The following is an 18,963-nucleotide window of genomic DNA, read 5'->3' on the forward strand; positions in this document are numbered from 1 at the left end:
GAATCTGGGACTACCACATATTCACAAAGGTTTTCTTAAAAGGAATAAACTCTCCTTACCTGCAGCTCCTGAATTTCCATTCAACCCTGGAATAGAGGAATCATTCTCCAGTCTTTCTGGGTGAAATGTGTCCGTTTTGGCCCTGTAGGCCCTGCCACCACCCCCTGCTGCAATTATCAAGGGGACCGGTTCTCCGTTCTCCATCTTAACAAATTCAGAAATAAAGGCAATGTTCAAACTGAGTCAGACATGGAAATGGAAGTTCAGCCACATCATAGTTACTGCATGTTGCACCAAGCAGGCATCTAGGGCTGCTCAGCACTGCACACTGTCACTGCATTATTTATGTACCCACACCCAGGAAATTAATGAATAGAAAATTAAAGAATAAGCCAAGTTCTGCTACAGGAAACAGCAGTGTCAATAGCTCTATGAATTATATCTACCATGGTGATGGCTCTTAGAAAGCCTGTAATGCCCCATATGATGACTTTTATCAAATGAAACAGCTAAGGAGCCCTGTTCTGCACAGTGTCTCCCCTGAGACCAGTGTTTGGAATGAGCACTGTCTCAGCTAGCACAGGAAAGGAAACATCAGTGGTCCACAGCTACAGGACTGCCAACAGAAAACATACAGGCTACCCTCAGCTTTCCTTGTCAAGCTTAATGTATAACTGATGTCTCACATTCTACAATGTCAGAGGTGAATGAAGTCCTGCAGAATTTGCCCTTTTTCTGTAGAACTATGCTTCAGCATCTCAGTTTTTACTGGGAAAAAAAAAACCCTTGCCCAGTTCAACTCATTACGTTTGCAAAGGATTCTTCAAGCCACTGAAACAAGTGTGGCCATATTGAACAGCAGTTCAAAGTGTGAAGGGCCAGCCCAGATCCCTACATCTCTCAAGTGGAAATTAGATACCCAGAGATCACTCTGTGGACCCTCTCCCTCAGGTGCATAAGGGATTTTTCAGAGGCAGGTGGCAGGATGTGTTGATGCTGAAGGTGCATGGGGACTGTGTTTCCATACCTTAAATATGTAAGTGGCACCACCCCCACCACCACCTCCTCCTGCCCATTCATTGACACTTCTGTTCACACGAATCTCTTCTTCAATTACGTTGTTCTCTCCAATGCAAACTTTCTGGATAACATCATTTGTCTGCAAACAGAAGACCAAGTCTGAATTCACACTCCCTTGTGCACACAGAGGCCTCATGAACCCTTCACCATCCCAAAGCAAGAAATTGTCCTCCAGGGAGACTACATGACCAGAACCAAATGAATGCTCTTCTGCAAGAATCTGGCTTTTTGCCTCAACCTTCACCAGAAGAATTTGTTGCCATTTTAATTGAATTATTTTGAAGCAAGCTTAGTGCTGATACCTATGATCACGTAATACGCCTCCATAAACTTTTAATATACAAAATGTATATTAAAAAATTTTTCCCAGCACTAACAGTCTGTATTTCACAAGTGGAGGAAGGCAGTAACTCAGCAAGGATGTGCCTTGTCCCTTGTCACACAACAGCCAGATGGCAGAGACAGAGAATCCAACTGTGTTTACCTCATTTCCAGTCCCGTTGGTTGGGCCAAGCAGTCAATGTGCATCTCTGATGATCTTGGTAGCAATTTTACTGCAACTACCAATGCCTACCAAAAGAGCAGCGATCCCATCTTTGGCTGCAATGCTCCCCTGATGTTAATGAAAATACCTCACTAAAAAGCCTCCATATTTCCTACTTAGCATTTTTTCCCTTCCATCAATTATCATTTAACACAGTGAACTTTCTGTATTAGGCAAATGCCTGAATTCACTAACTGATTTCAATCACAACATTAAACCATGATTTATACCTACTTCAGGACTATGACCTGACTACTGTTTTGGTTTAAAATTGGAGCACTAAAGTGCATGACAAGCAGGACCCTGCTGTTAGCATTTTCAAGTTGCAAACTTTGCTTCTAGCTTATTTTACTTTACAGGTTTTGTCTCAGTAACACTGTCTTGTTATATTGCACATATAATGCACACTGAACTTACTAAACCAACAACACTTTTAGGGGGAAAAGGCACAAACATTTGTTATAGTAGGATTGACCTTCTGCTTCCTCCTACTTTCATGTGTGTGTTTTCTTTTGGAAAAAGAACCGGATAAAAGCATACTCAAATCACAAATTATTCTGCTGACCACACAATATATTCTAAGTTGTGCTAGAGAATGAGTGGCATCCCTTTTGTGTGCAGACTTGCCTAAAGAACTAACAGTCCTCCTTTCCCTGTTTATTCCCTCTCCTTAATTGATTTGGAGTTGGGTGGGAATGATTAATAAAATGACAAAGTCAATGACCCAAAGGAACCACTAGATTACAAAAAAAATAATCCTTCATGGCAAAGACATAACTGATTACAATCCAATCTAGTAAAAGTCCCCTCTACAAGTCAATGCAATCTCTTTGCCTCAATGAAAGAATTACATTAGCACTCAATAAATTTTCACTAAGATTACAGTGGCCTGCAATTTAATGAGTCCATATATTACCCTCAGCTGGAATGTCCTAGTTAAAGATGCTGGATGGACGTTTGAGTTAGGCCATTTCTCATTTCAAAAAGGCTTTATATTAATGGTTTGTTTGTAGATATGTGTAATTCTAGTTTTAACATTATTTACTTCAGCAGCCAGCCTTGAGAACCCCTTTTACTTGTCTATATCCTTCAACCTTTCTCTGCTCTTACAGACTGCTAAGCTTTCATCTCTTGGAAGCCAGCCATTATCAGCTGAGAAATGCACATCATTTAGATGTCCAGCTCAAATCTATAGGTGAAATTTCATCAGAAAATGCTCAGTTTGCTCCACGAGAGTGTCCTATTCCCACATCCTCCTCCAAAGAATACTTAAAAATTAATAAACTCCTGTGCATGTAAATAGTGCCCATCTTTCTGTCAAGACATTTGCAGCAAGGGTTGGTTAGTAACATAAAAATCAGGATTGACTCAGCAATTTGTCTTTCCTATTCCCCTATGGAGAATAACCAAGCAGGCCCTGTCATGTGGGTACCTCTTGAGGTGCAAAAATCAGGATTGACTCAGCAATGATTGATTTGTCTTTCCTATTCCCCTATGGAGAATAACCAAGCAGGCCCTGTCATGTGGGTACCTCTTGAGGTGCAGAGTAAATGATAATGGCAGGGCTGGGCTCAATAGTGGAACAAGGGTAAAATCCTGCAAAGTCAGCCTTGAAGACTGATTTCCAGAGGAATGGAAGGCAGGATTGTCTTTTGTCTCCAAGCCCCCACACAGGTGCTCTGAGATACTCAGACCAGTCAGGAACCTGTTGTATGTTATCAACGGGACCCAAATGTTGAACAGAAGCAAGCACAGGGACATGGTGCTTCAGATTATCATGCTCTCCCAGTAAAATTGTATCTATTTCTTGACTCCTATAGCCCCAAACCCTTCGAGGACAACGTTTTTCTGTGTGAAAAGACAAAACTCCATGGATTGGTAGAAGGGATGAAGGCAAAACAGAAAGGCAATCACTTACACTAGGACAAGCATCTTCTCCTTGCTGTCCCACCAAGATGTACAGCGTATCATCCTTCTGCAGGTCAAAAATTCCCAGCACAGACACGCCGTGGGACCGCACCATTGTGTTCTTCCCTCCTTTCCCACCCGCAGCTCCATAGCCTGAGATGCTGCAGGACAAAGAAAACAAGAGGCTGCCACCTGAGTTGTCCCAGGCAGGTGGAAGGAAGCACAAACCCCTTCAGAGCAGTGAGCATTTTGCACACCTGAACTCGGTGTCACAAAGCTGTGCTCTAGACCTGACTTTCTAAATAAACCTAAGCCCAAAGCCTGAAGACTGATTTTCTGCTCTGTTTGAATCTGTGAGCTTGGGTAGCTACAAAACACATTCTTTCACATTGATTATTGGGCAAACAGCTGAGAACAGAGCAAGCAAGTCCTTCTAGTTTCCACCTTTAATATATGAAACACATCTTGTTTCCCAGAAGGCACATCCTTGAGAAGTTTGCAGCAAGGAAGAGAAAGAACAGAAGCAGGAGAGCTGGTAAAACCAGGACATATGGCTAAAGAGAACATTAAGCATGAGATTGACAGAGGGAGATTTGAGGAAGCAGACAGCATAACTGGTCCTGGTAGCATGGACCAGATGGAAAACAGCTCTCTTATTCCCAGGACCACAGAAAGAAAAGTAGATGGCGATGACACTACCTGCAGTAAACAAGGAAGGCAAAAGCCCCCTGGCCAAACTCATGGTGATCAGGAACATCTCCCTGTCTCCAGCCAGGAGTGGGCAGGTTACACACGGGCTGCTGCAGCCTCAGTTAAGGCTCCGGGATTTTTATTTCAAACAGTCAAGATTCAGAGGTGCTTACTGCTGCTGCTGTACCCAAAGATCTGGCTGTAACACTGTATTTCTCATCTCCTCCCTCTCCCTTTGTAACCATGGGCATACTTAAAGCAGCTTTTAGAAAATGATTTCAAAGCACTTTTAAAAGATCATGATAAAACACACATTTCTGCTGCAACAAAACACAGAGTTACTCAACTTTCTGAGCAGGTGGATGATGGTACAGCAACTCAGTTTAGATCTGAAATAAGCAGGTAATTCTCCACTGACATTAGTAGCATTCCATGGAGCAAAATTCCACCTGGAGCAGGTAACCAGAGACTGCAGGACTCAGAACTCAAAAATTGCTCTCGGCTTCCTACCAGGCACAGCGTAGGTGCTCTGCTTTAACAGCTCCTTTCCTCCAGCACCTGGCTGCTCTCTGCCCAGCACAGTCCTGCCCGCAAACAGGCAGTGTCTCATAAAGCATATTAGATCCTGGCAATGTGACATGATTATGTTCATGCCACTGCTGATAACCAAAGCAATCAGTCCTCAGCTAGGCTGTACCAGAGCCAGCAGAAAAAGTGATGGACACAGCACTGGGCCACCCTGAACAGATGCTGCATGAATCTGAGAACTGAGTTGATTTACTGTAGAATTTTGCAATGGGTAATGAGGTGCACTAGCAGGCACAGCAAGCTGGCAGGGGCCATACCCTAATTGGCTGCCAGCAGGGGCCATACTTTTCCATGTAAGAACAGATTTTGCATACATGCAGTGATATCAGAAAGTTCAGGAAACCCAGTCTGGCCTCACTCAAAGGCTGAAGACAAATAAAACCCAGTATATTCAGGTGGCAATCATTCCCTATGCAAAATGCTGTCACTATTTAAACAGTTATCTTGACTTCAAACCTTAAGAGGCTCCCTTTCATTAGGAACACCTTTCTTTTAGAGGTGGAAGGAAGCCATGTAACCATATTGGCCCTGAAGAAAGGTTCAGCCCATTCAGAGCAAGAACACAGAGTACCTTCCACTGCCTTCCTTCTTTTCTTTTACTGTGACACTTGTTTAACTTGTGGGATCTGCAAAAGAAGCCCACACCTTCAGGAAGGGTCAGGATGTGCAGAGTGCAAACCAGGGCTGGAGAAAAACATGCACCCTAATATCCAGGTTATTGGAAACACTTGGGCTAGTCTTGAGAGTATGAGAAAATGCTCAGAATGACACTTTTTTGCACACCACTTGGGCTGTGTTCTTGGGCCACCTTACATGAAGGTGTGAAGAGAGGACAGTGGATGTGATCACAAATGGGGCACTCACAAAATGGACCTAAACCTCTTAATTCAAAAATGGAAAGAAGTAGGATAAAGGATGGTAATGTGTAATTTATTACAGTCCACTTCTTTCATACTTGGTCATAAGACCTAGATGACTAGACCTTCTCAATGCTTAGAAGGAGATCTGAAACAAAAAATATTATCTTATAATGTTTAACTTCATTGTTACACTATGTGAAGTCCCATGAGAGTGAACCAGAGCATGTAAAAACTCCAGTTTTCCAATGTGGGCACTACAGTGTGTGGCAGCTCACCCAGACCTTCACAGATGGGGTTTTCTGGGTGTGGTTGGTTTGTTCTTGCAGAGTTTTGTGCAAAATTGAGTTGTCTGTATTTTAATAACGCATATTCCGCCTCATGTTCACAAAATCAATATCCTTCTTGAGCAATTACCAGGAGTGTACATTACACAGTGTAAAACACACTGATATGGCAGAACATCAGCTTTCTCCAGAGCCCAGCAGCCAGCAGGAGGGTTTTCTCCCTGCGTCAGGTGTTTCAGCAGTGCCCATCAGGAAAACTTAGAGGACCCACACTGCAGCAGGACCGCAGGGCAGAGCTAAGCACAGGCAGTAAGTCCAGATTCTGGGAAGCCCTGGAATTGATATTGCAACTTGACATTTTCCTAGGGCTATGCTGTGCTGGTGAACTCTGCTGCTCCTTCAGCAGACCAGAATCAGGGGGATGTCAAGTTAATTTAAGCCCACAATTGCCTCCTGCTTTCCCCAGGCTGTGAATTTTCTACTTTTTAGTCTTAAGAGGTGCAGAAGAGAATGTCATTCCTTTATATATATGTTATGCACGACATTATACATCTACTATCTATACAGAACTTAAAAGTCTGTTAGGTCATTTATAGGACTTAAATAGACAGGTCATGCCTGCAGGGCCCAGGGGTTGTACTGTGCAGCAAAAAATCAGCCTACAGTGGCACAGGAATTCTGGCTCTTCTTGGACTCTGATATTAAAGAAATGACAGTGCTGTAAGTTTTTGGGCTGTTCTGCCTCTTCATTTTTGGGCTGTACTTTATAACCATATTTACTGGGTGCTGGTTCTGAAAAATTCTATTCACCTCAGGCAACTCCTTGTTGATAGCTGGGTAAAGTATCATTAATGCTTTGTGCATTACCATCAATCCTTGTAGGAATAGGCACTCAGGCAGAACTTGTGCCTAGCCTAGCCAGTTTCTCAAAACTGCTTTGCCTTAGACCTCTATTAGAGACTGACATCTGGCCTCAACATTAGTATTCTTTTTCAATATAAAAGAAGAAAAAAGATATGAGATCAGAAAATTGTAACTAAAATTTGTTCAAAGCCTTCAATGGAATGTTTTGCTTTGAAATCCAAGATACCATCATTGGTTTCAATATGGAATGCTGCATAAAACCCACCTCTAGAGAGTCACTTGTTCAAACTGACAGTTCTGCTTGCAAAATGATGCATGTAATGGCTTCATGTTACCATTCAGATACAGTGAACTACACTTCGATTGTACTTCTTTCCCCAGCAAGAGCAAAAGGAAAAAATGATTGGTAAAAATCTGATTAAGTAGCATTGAACCGTATCTGATCACCTCTCTTTGAAAACAACTCCACAGGGGGATTTAGTGTTAGAAGCCTCAGTATCACAGAGCCTACCATTTAGGTGGCTGGCTTCCAAAATCAATTCTACTGTGGTAAACCAGGCTTACAAGCTCAACTTGCTGTCTCTAGATTCAAAAAAGTGAAGATGCTGAGCAGAGGCAAGCTGTCCCATAAGAAATGCTGACACATGGTTGTGCCTTCCACACCAAGTGAAGGGTGGGAAAAACTCATTCTGATCCCAGGGCTCCCATGAATGCCAAATGGGAAATGCATTCTTCTTGGTCTGAGAAGGTGAAAATGCTTCATTTTCAGCTACTGATAGAGCTCTCCCAACCTGTGACCATTTAGGCTAAAGATTTGTCTGCCTCAGAAAGTTTCTTCTTTTTCACCAAAGAAGTTGCATCTTCCAGGGAGCAAATCTGAGATGGGAGAGACTGGAAATCACAGGCTCAGTGATAAGTAAAACCCAGTAGATGTGACCAAACTTCTGAATGTAATACTTCAAAAATGCCCGGCATGTATCAGCAGCTTGGGTCGTTTTGAACACAGATACATCACGAAAATCAGACAGCTCCCTTACCTGTATGTGTTGGTTGCTGGTACTCTCCAGATCTGAATGCCTTGGAGAATCCCTTCAGCTCCCACCACCACTCTGAGCTTGGAGTTCCTGTAGGCATCGTTGCACTGGCTCTGTGTGGGGCCATAGGGTCCACTGGCACCACAGGTTGTGAACAACCACTGATCTGAAAGGAGGAGACGTGCAAAGCATGACCCCAACACCCAAGGACCAAGGAGCAGTTCTGCTCCTTCGCTGCTCTGCTTCTTGGACCAAGAGCAAAACCTGGCCCTGAGGTTTTAACCCAAACAAATACCCCTAAGAATTATTTTAAAAGCTCATAGTTCTGTGTACCTCAGTATTTGACAGCTTTTCATCAACATCTCCAGGAATCTATCACAATAATAAACATAGTTTTATTTTTCCTAAGGCTCAAAAAGGCAAAGAGCACAGAGTAGAGAAAAATCCAACAGAGTCCTCCCAGTTTCAGGCTCTGCCCTCTGGGCTGTTAAGTGCTCATTCTTAATATCAAGGCTGGTGCATTCTAGCCCTTTCAGTTTCTAGAGACATTTGGTTACTGAATTTATTTTAAATGGGAAAGTAACAGTTAATTAGATAAAAACCTGTAAACACAACACCATCACAGTGATTGAAACATAACAATAAATTAATTGAATTTTGAATAATTGTTTGCTCACAGGACACTCAAATTAAGCTTCAGAAAGCAAAACACCTGACTGAGCCCCGTAATACAGGCATCCAGCTCTGCATTTTCTAGGCCAGATCTGTGGGTGTAAATCAATGCCTCCCTATTACAGCCATTTTCATCAATTGGAAGTACTGATCCTGTACAAATAGATTTCTAGAACAAGGCTTTGTTAATTTGTGTTTCAAAAAAAATCTCTAATTTTTAAAATTTGAACACATGATGGTGGCAATTATGTCCTTTTCCTTAAAGATTCATTTTAGGAGCATTGCAGTCCCAAGACCACAATGCTTTTGTAAAACCCACCTTGCCCTATTTTCTAGTATATCAGGAAATACTTAATATATAATCAAAACTAAGATCTAGATGGTAAACAAGCAGACAAAGCACTTTTTGTGAACATGACATGATTTATCAAACATACTTATTAATAATCTAATATACACAATCTACTAAACTCCATTAGGTAATTCAACTGCCATTAAAGATAAAAGATTGGGAATCTGAAGTTTTTTCTACAAATGATGTTTCCTAGGTCCAGTCAGCCTTCCACAAGGCCTTCTCAAAGGGCACCATTTCTCCACCAGCTTCCACAAAAGCAATGCCACACATGCAGATTCCTTCAGTGGTGATACTAAATAGCTCAGACAGGGCATTAATTGGACTCAATGTCCATGAGCTGGACTCAATGATCCTTGCAGATCCCTTCCAATTTAGGATGTTCTATGATTAGCTTGACCTGCTTCTTGGAATTCAGAACTATTGTCTAAGCAGATGTGGTTTAGAAATGATGGTCTGCATGTGTCTGAATGTGCAAGGCCAAAAGTTCTACCACTGCTTTTACTGGAGAGGTTCACTCTCCAGAAATACAAGAAAACACATTCGTTTAGCCAGAAAAAAAAAGTCTGAATTACCTTTTTGCAAACTAATCCTGAAGATCAGCTAAATTCCTTCTTACGAAAAGAGTTCAGTGAATTAAATGTATCAAAGAATTTGACAGAACTTTAAGAAATACAGTGACTGGTATTTCTGAAAAATTTTGGTAATACAGTGTTGTGCAAAATTACCAGTCTGCAAAAAAATTTCCCAATCTAAGTACTGCTGAGAGAATAATTCCATCTTTCTGAAAAATCTACACCACCCCTACTCAAAACTCCCTTGCAACAGTCCTCTACAGATTTTGTCACTATTACTTGTTTCATTTGCATACTAATTTCAATTATTTCTCCAATCTTCTGCACTGGGTGGCAGTATGAAATCTTAAAATTATTAGATAGCAAATGGAAGAATTTTCCTCTCTTCCTTTGCTTCTGATGTACCCCCCAAAACAACAGATAAAAGGGTAAAGGTGCCTAAGGAAGGTGAAAGGTCTAGAAGTTATTAAAGCCAAATGCTTCAGTAGCTCTGAACAGTTTGGCACCAGAAATTACTTGTGTTTATCCTTGCAAAACCCACCCCAAACCCAAAGGAAAATCTCACACTAGCTGGAAGATGAGAGACTCATTCTGTCAGCTATCACAGTGATTTAACATTGCAATACCCCAGCGGGCTTAGCCACCTGCACTGAAACATATGTTTAGTAAAGCAGGCAGGTAAGTGGAACAATAAGAAGCCACTTGGATATCTCCAGTGAAATATCAAACACGTTCCCAAAGGTAGATGTGGGTGACCTTCAAGGGGACAATAAGCCCAAAACATGAGAGAATCAAAATGGAAAACTGGAAGCGATAAAACCTAGGACAGACCACAGCATGTGCAGACTGCTGCCATGGTTAATCTTTACATTTGTGATTTAGTGCCTTGAAATAATACACCTTCCTTAGGTATCTGCCTACCTGACCTTGGCAAACTTATCTCTAGATGATTCCACATGCAATACACAGCACAGATGGACCTGAAACTGGCTGCTCTTGGCTCCCACTGGGTTTCAGGGACTGGGGATCAGTGAACTACATTTTATTCCAAAATGCTTTGAAATGGACCTCTGGTTCCTTAAAAGCCCTGGCTGAACAGAAGGAGAATGTCCTTCTGCTATAGACCTTATGCCTTCAGATTCTGAACTGAAGCAACTAGAACAGCTTTTGTATTTTCTGCCTTTAGAGCAGACTAGAGGGGGCTCACTTCCACTGCAGAGGCAGTATCAGAGTAAAGGCAAACATTGCTGGCAATTTGAGATTAGTCAGTCTGGGTTTTCAGAGCTTAAGAGGATGGGAAAGGAAAATAACACAGTTACATTATGCCAGGGAGTACAATGCAAGGAACCTGGAGATGACTGAGCACAGGAGGTTGTATCTTGGATTTCTGAAGTGGCCCTGTTGTAATGGATACAGTGGTGTATACAAGATTGTCTGTAAAGCCTGCCAAGTTCTGCAGGTGCTACAGCCAGTGCTAGCAAGAATATTTGTTTGCTTTATTCAGGTAGACAAGAACAGGAAAAGATATGTTTCAGAACTAGCACAGCTGGGTAGTGATCTTTGCACAAAATATTGCAGGAGGAAGTCTGGCCCAAGTGAAGTCCATGGAGAGACTGCACCTAATTCAAACCAGCAGGGATTTTAGTAAAACCTAGAGCCAAGTGTTGCACGAGCTCCTCATTTGTCATTGCTGCACTGATGTGCAAACAGCCCTACTCCTGTTTATAAATACTGGAAGCCAGTCCAACATGGAACAGCTTTGTCACTGAATGGGACAAAGGAATAATGAATGTCATTAATATGACACAGGAAGAAGTTGCCCCTCATTTCAAGATAATTAGGACAGATGGATCTTATTTACAATTCTGGGTACAGACTAAAACCCCCACACTTCCCCCCCCCATCCCCGTTTCACAAAGCCAACTCTCAGTGTGCAGGTACAACAGCCCAAGATCTGAAACCTCTGACCCAGCAGCAAACCAGAGCACTGCCTGCCTTAATAACCCACCACTACTTTTTTAAAAGTAAGATTTCACTGCCTGTAAAGTATTGATTTTCTCTTGATTCTAGAAATGACTGCAGCATGTCTTATGAGCTTGGAGAGAGCATTTCTACAGGTTGCTGCATGCCACAGCAGTTTACAGTAATTCAGTTTGAAGCATTATTTTGATCTCCAAAGACTAAAGCAGCAGCACTGAATCGAAAATCCTTAAGCAGCTCGGTGAGGAGCATAGATTTTTTTCCATCTGTGAATAACTGTGGTCTGTTGCATAGTGCACAACACATCCCTCCTTCCTTCTGCAGTGTGTGGCCGGATAACACTGCCAGCACCTCAACACTGGGAGAAGAACAGCAGGACTTCCCAGGCTAAACCTCCCCCAGAAACTAGCAGATTGTGGAATTTTGCCCAACTTCACCAAGTTACATACATCCAGTGTCCAGAAACAGCTGAGCATTCCCATAAATGGAAATTCCTTTGGGGGGGGGGGGGGGGGGGAGAAAGTGGAGATCACAGTGAGATTCAGATTGGAGCACTGCATTTCATTGAACAATTTATACATCAGTTCAGTTTGATAGAATGCTGCCTTTTAAAAGAAACATGGTAGAAGAAACACTAAGTTTCTGCCTCTTCACCCAGTCACCTGCCCTCCTGCTCCCTGGCAAGTCGCCCAACACATTGGCAAGGTCCCAGAAGCAATATTTTGCAAAAACTGTATTTTTGGCGCTATTAAAACAATTGAAAAGAAATTTCTTCCTTCATAACTTTTCTTTCCATAATGAATTCACCGAAAAAGGAAAGTTGTTGGGGGGGGGGGGGGCGGGCGGAGAAAGTGGAGATCACAGTGAGATTCAGATTGGAGCACTGCATTTCATTGAACAATTTATACATCAGTTCACTTTGATAGAATGCTGCCTTTTAAAAGAAACATGGTAGAAGAAACACTAAGTTTCTGCCTCTTCACCCAGTCACCTGCCCTCCTGCTCCCTGGCAAGTCGCCCAACACATTGGCAAGGTCCCAGAAGCAATATTTTGCAAAAACTGTATTTTTGGCGCTATTAAAACAATTGAAAAGAAATTTCTTCCTTCATAACTTTTCTTTCCATAATGAATTCACTTATTTATATATTTACACACACAGTCGCTCATCCTTTTGCACAGCAGAAATTCTAGGTTTCACACAGTTTGTCTAGATACATGAAATACACAGCAATCAAGCTGCTGGATTTCAGCCACAGCAAGAGGGAAGTGATGTCCTGCTCTTGGAAAACAAAATGAACAAAACCCCACAAGACTTAAAATGACTGATTTGTTTGAAGCTCTGATACTACTTGCAGCCCTAGGCAATGCTGCTGCAGGCGCTGTTGCAAATAACAACCAGCAACACTGAAGAGAAAACCACGGAGCAAAGCCTAAGGCACATTTGTACTTCTAACATAGAAAGCAATATCATTGGCACATGTACAGCTCACAAACTCCAAGCCACAAAACAGACAGAGGCATTCTGGCTATACCTCAAGGGTCTAAACGTATTAACTGGCATTTGTCAAATCAAGCTGGTTTGGACCTAGTTTAAACCCATTGCCAACCAAATCTTTAGTGATTTGAGCAAATTGCCAACCAAGCACCATGGTACTTGGCTTGTTTTGGAAACTAGAGTAACATGTTAGTGAAATGCATCAGTGCTTTAAAACAATGTGTAGATAGTTTGTGTGCCTTGCTGAGACAACCTCTATTCAGACCAAAAGGCTATTCCTACTTCCAACAGAGTAAAAATCCACATTAATAAGGGCCATAAATTCTCATTTTTCAGAGACATAAGAACCCCAGTCGCTAAACTTTTGGATGCTATTAATTCTTCCTCACAGAGTCCATTTTACCTCTTCTTCTCAGGCAGATGTCAACAAGCTTGATGCCATGACCAAGTGGAATGTTTGCTTCATCTATGTGTAAGAACTTCCATGACCTTCCCTTGCCTGGCAATATTTGGCCGATATGAGGAATCAGAGGCTTACAGGAAACTGCCCACCATAATCTTCACTAACATTTGGCTGCCGCTGGCACCATGGGCTGCGTGGAGAGCTGTAGATTTTACTCAGTGCATGAGCAATCTCAGTTATGCATTACCAATAATTCCAGTGGTCCATGCTGGAAGCCTGTAGGCAAAATACACTACAAGCATATACAAGAAACATGCTCAGTGAGGTAAGGATTTCAATTTTGCTTTGGGTTCTGCCATTTAACAGTGTTCTGTGAGCAGTAATTGGAGATTATTACCTTTCCCAGGATTGAATTTGCCAGAGATTAATGGGGCAGGGGTTGAAAGATGATAGTAAATGGCAGAACTAGGTTGTGCTCACAATCACAGTCCCATATCTGTTAAGTGTGTCTACAAAATGCTATTAAGGGGATATAAAATGATCATAGAAATTAGTGAGTCTTGCCAGCAATATGAGAATCAGTTACTGAGGTATGGCTAGACCAAGAGAGGTCGGCTTTTCCACTCTTTTTGGAGTTACTATTTCTATTTTTATTTTCTAAATGAGGGCAGCAGTGGAAGACTTGGATATGTCTTTCAGTTCAACAGGAGGAGCATCTGCAGTGATGACAAACATATGTCTGACAGATCCTGAGTATAATTCCAAAGAAATAGTAAAAATCTTGATTCATGCTTTAGATTTTTCTTACGTTTTTATAAATAAGGAACACTCTGGGGGCATTCTTGTAGGAAATTGCGGTCAGTGTAAGAGGGTAAGAGCACTGCTGACTTTGGATAGCAATGAGAATGCCTTGTTTCTTGCCATTTTCTGAAACCAGGCACTAAAAAAGCAGCATGAAGAAAACTAATTTCTTTTCCCTTTTATGATTCACAAAGAGTCTTCCATAAAGGGTGTTAAGTGATACATGCTACCAACCTTTTTGGAATTTCTTTTTTCTCATAATTACAAAGGATGGTAGAAATGAACGTTAGATAACAAAGACCAAGTTGGGTGGAGGTGGAAAAATTATTTAAAAACATTTTCTGAGATTTACAGCAGTTTCTGTACAATTTAAATTGCCATTCTTAAGAGTGAGTGGCTTTGAAATGCAGGTCTGAAACCTGTGAATTGCCCTGTTTATTTCAAGTGCATGATTAACTCTAGAGAGCAATTATGCCAATTCAACTTTGCTAGGTTGTATCTGGTTGCATGCTGATTTTCAGTATTGTACCGTTGCTATTTTCAATCCTACAGAGAAAGCAAGTGTTAACACTGCAATAAAGAAATTCATACCTACATATTGTGAGATCCCACTGTTGTGTCTGAACATTTCCATCACTGTTCAGAATGTTACTTTTGTTGGAGGGGGGCACTGGGCAGTTATTTACTGTGTTAATTGATGCATAATACAAAAATACAATTCTGCAGATACCTTTATTGCATTATACCAACAGTTCAGTTAGTATAATTGCATACAAAGAGCAACTAAATGTAATTTTCTTTTACTTAATACTTGCTCCGCTGTCCCTTTCAGCTCCTTCATCTGATTAACTGATGTGACTGAGAGTTCTTCCGAGAAACAGCCATGGAAGTGCTCAAAACAGGACTCTCCCTGATGGAAAGCACAAAGTCTGTGCAACCACTAAATGCTGTGGGGAAGGGACTGGAAGAAAACAGCAACCCAGTTTGGGTAAGAAAATTATTTGATGGCAGTTTCCATGCAAGAAATCAGGGCTGCACAATGGCTGGTGGATGTGCAGAGTAGAAGGGATGAAACAATGCAAGATTTGGGGGGAGAAAAGGTTAATATTTTTGCACATTGCACAACATGCCATTTTTGTACTGTGTGCCCTGACACAAATAAGTTGTCAGTGGGACAGAAGAGAAGCTGAAACATCAAAAGAGAGGCTATCCTCATGGTATTTAAAGCCTATTCAGAAGCACCAGAAATCTTTAATTAAAGCTTGATTGCTCTGTGTCTTGTTATCTCCTTTTGCCTACTGAGAATCCTATTTTGTCTCCTTCAGCTTCTGTGATAGTAATTTGTTTACCTCAAGTTCCTCATTACTGCTCACTGTATCTTTATGTGCCCAAATTTCCCATATTCTAGCCTTGTGTATAAAAGGAAATTGCATTGGTTTGATATAAATTGACTTTTTAATTGGTAGTTGAATGATAGTATGATTTGAGAAGCTTTCAGTTTTACTTAAACTAATACCTAACCAATTTAAAACCAAAGCCAATATAAGCCTGGGTTTACAACAGAATAAACAGCACTCAGCCTCTTGTACAGATTTAACCATCTCAATGAAAAATCCTGGTTCCATTAAAGCTGATTCAATCTTCTGGCATATGCAGGCCTTGTTACAACTGTTTTTCCAGGCTGCTTCTAGAATCAAGTTTCACCTGCAACCTTTCAGCAAGAAGCTGGTATTCCAGAAAATAACACATCACTAGCTAATCGAAAAGGAAAACATTTGCACTGCCCTGTGAACATCTACCTAATTCTCGGGTTTTTTGCTTTTGGGATGACCCGAGAGTCCCTTTTTCCCAGCCCTACGGCAGAAGAAAGAGCCGGGATTCTTTGGCTCTGGTTCACAAGGTTGTTTATTACCTGTTATCCAAAATATTTTCTCTCAGACCTGCAGAGGTCTGATCTGCAGGTCTGTCAAGGGCACACTGCCTGCCCCTGGGCTGGTGTCTACATTTTATACTATGAGTTACATATACTTTATTTATCATTATTTTCCAATACCTATTGTCTATGTTAGACTGTCTGCTTCTACTTTAGGCCAATCTAAATGTGTCACCATCACCAGGAAGATGGAGGCTAGGAAGAAGAAGGAAGAAGCATGGGACAATGCCCGTGTCCCTCCATCTTGCCTCCTAGACCCCCCATTATAAAACCCCCAGAACTCCATTTTTCACCTGGTGATTAATTCAGTATTACTCTACTCAAACTTCTGTGACTTGTGATTCTTCATACAAGGTTGGTAATTTGCTCCATGGGTTAAGATCAAAATCCTAAGTGTCTTTGGCTTCTTGCCAGGACTCCCCAGCCCCCTGCCAGGGGCACGTGTCACCCAGGGCACCCAGAGGGATGTCCTGGGTTCCGACACCTAATGGCCACCTTGCACTGCAAGTAACTGTGTGATTTGAAAACCACAGGAATTTTGCTGTTCTGGTCCTGGTCATCAAGGAACTTGAGAGAGCAACACCATCACATTAGTTGTAGGCACTTCAGGTCTTCTTCTAGCCGGTGTGTTCATGATCCCAGGTGTGACACACTACAGTGGTAACACATTTTTGGAAGCTTTAGGGTGTTTGACAGTGTGGCTGTATTGTGTATTTTGAGTCTCCAGCGTGCATGACCTGGAGGCACTCCGAGCCATGACCAACAGTGTCAAGGCTGAAGAAGCAAGTCAGTATGTACAGGGCCTGAGAGCAGAGAGGGCAGGGGGGCTGCTGGTGCCAGCCATCAGTTCTGCTGAAAGTGCATTTCCAAGCACAGGCAAAAGCAGCAGGTGTGTATATAAGAGGTTGTGCTCAGATACAAAGTGGAGGGCCCCTGCCCTTGAAAACAACAGAGCTTGTTTGGATTTAATGCAGTGTAAACAAAGTGCTACCTGTCTTTCAGACTGTAGATCCTGCAGCTAAGGCTGAGCTGGCCTGGGGACTCAGGGAGGGCATTTTATTATCCTGTTGTCTCATCAGCTTTAGGAGCACAGTTCTTTGTTTTAGTAAGATTTCTTAAGAAGGAAATATTATAGCATGTAATCCATCACACAAGTCAAGGATCCTATTAACTGTAATTACTTTAGCTGAGCTCATATTGGTCAGTGCAGTCTTTGGGACTTCAGGGTGGTGCTGATGCTGTTGGTGCACTCACACACCAGTAAATATGTGCCCATCAAAGGAAAGGCCTTCTCAGACTCAGCCTGAGGTTTCTTAAATGCATTACAGGATGCAGAAAGAAACAAGATTAAAGCTGGGTAAAATACATAGCTCAGGGACCAAACAAGCATCTGCAGTGTTTCCTGACAGCAAGCAGGGGCTCAGCAACACAAAGAAAAAAGGGAATTTGGTGCTGCAGAGACCCTCAGAAATGCAATGACTTTCACTGCAAGAAGCTGCCACTCAGCTTCTCTGTTTCTGCCCTCTCTACTCTGAGGGCACAAGGGGAGAAAATTGCTGTAGGAGTAATTTCAAACCCCAAGGGCTAGAGACAATTTTAAACAGAATATGAACAAGACCATGGATAAAGCCCAGAAAATAGGCAAGCTGTTTTAGATTGGAATTGCCTTGAATTTTCACCCCAAGGTCATCACAAATTATTTTAATTGCTCAAAGAACCTCAGTGACCTTCTCTTTGACCCTCATGCAATCTGATTCCCTTTATTTCTACTATCCAAGCCTTTCTTTAAATTGAATTGCTCAGATAGGACAGGGAGCAGAAGAGCTAGATGATATCAAGTCTAGTAAAAAGTAGCAAATAACAAAATTCTTAAAAAATTTTACAGCCACAGGATTTCTAGCCCACACACACTTTACATTAACTTTGCATCTATAATCTAATGCTTTTTTTCTGTTGCTAAAACACTAGGTACCCTGGAAGGAAATGTATAGCTGCCTTAGGAAACTACATCACCACCTACAGAAAGTCAGCCAGAAATCCATAATCTACCCCTGCCTACGGATCCTACCATGAGATCACTGACCCAAGGGCAATACTGAGAGCACTTAAAAGACAACTCCACTTACAGGCAGGAAACAGAGGTACAGATATTGAAGGGAGAACTTCAAAGGATCTTCAAAGAGAACGTATAAAGATACTTTTGTAAATTATATCTTTGTGACAGCCCAAGCTCACACACAGCATCTGTAATAGAGCTAAACACAATCTTTAGAGCTGAAGTGCAGCTTCACCCAGCCCAGCATCCTCTCATATGGGCTCATTGCCTCTGTCTCACTCCCTGGAGGCTCCTGACAGTGCTTCTGCACTTTTCTTGCTGTGTGATCCTCAGCACATAAAACATCAGATGTGATGGCAACTCAGCTGACCCTGAAGGCTGTCCCCTCAGCCTCTGCTGTCAGAGCTCACTTCACAAGAGAGCTCAGGCAGCAGCAGCTGCCCTGCTGTGGCAGCACGGAGTGAGCTCATGGATCCAGCTTTTCAATGAGCCTTGAGGGCTCTGTGGGGCTTTTGGCCACACTGACCAGCCTGCTGTCAGCATCAGAGCTAACACCATTAGTCCATACACCTCAAGAGAACACTGCAGGTAGCAAAATGAAATACAGCCTAGAAAAAAGATACAAAGAACTTTTCTTAGGCGGAAGAGTGGGAGAGAAGGAGGCAGCAGGAACAAATCCCTAGGCTTCCTGACAGAGCAAAGGAGGCATTTATCAACCCTGCTCTCTGTCTTAAGAGGGGAGGTATTTCAGAGTGGCAGGTAGCTGCCCTAAGTGAGGAGAAACAGCTGCACATGGTGCTGGGGACTGCAGCTGTAACAAGCGCTGCTTCTCCTGCAGCCACC

General features: G+C 42.2%; 1 protein-coding gene across 1 annotated transcript in view; it reads right to left on the reverse strand.

The window, feature by feature from the left end:
* ALK (ALK receptor tyrosine kinase) overlaps positions 1–18,963 on the reverse strand; it is a 221,736-nt gene that overhangs the window by 23,501 nt on the left and 179,272 nt on the right. The window contains exons 11-14 of the mRNA XM_041489383.1: positions 7,856–8,018; positions 3,543–3,693; positions 1,028–1,159; positions 60–204 (exon numbers count right to left, since the gene is read on the reverse strand). Coding sequence (XP_041345317.1) covers positions 60–204; positions 1,028–1,159; positions 3,543–3,693; positions 7,856–8,018 — 591 coding nt within the window. The remainder of the gene's footprint in view (positions 1–59; positions 205–1,027; positions 1,160–3,542; positions 3,694–7,855; positions 8,019–18,963) is intronic.

The sequence above is a fragment of the Pyrgilauda ruficollis genome, unplaced genomic scaffold (assembly GCF_017590135.1).
Source record: "Pyrgilauda ruficollis isolate IOZ18807 unplaced genomic scaffold, ASM1759013v1 scaffold93, whole genome shotgun sequence".
Classification (NCBI taxonomy): domain Eukaryota; kingdom Metazoa; phylum Chordata; class Aves; order Passeriformes; family Passeridae; genus Pyrgilauda; species Pyrgilauda ruficollis.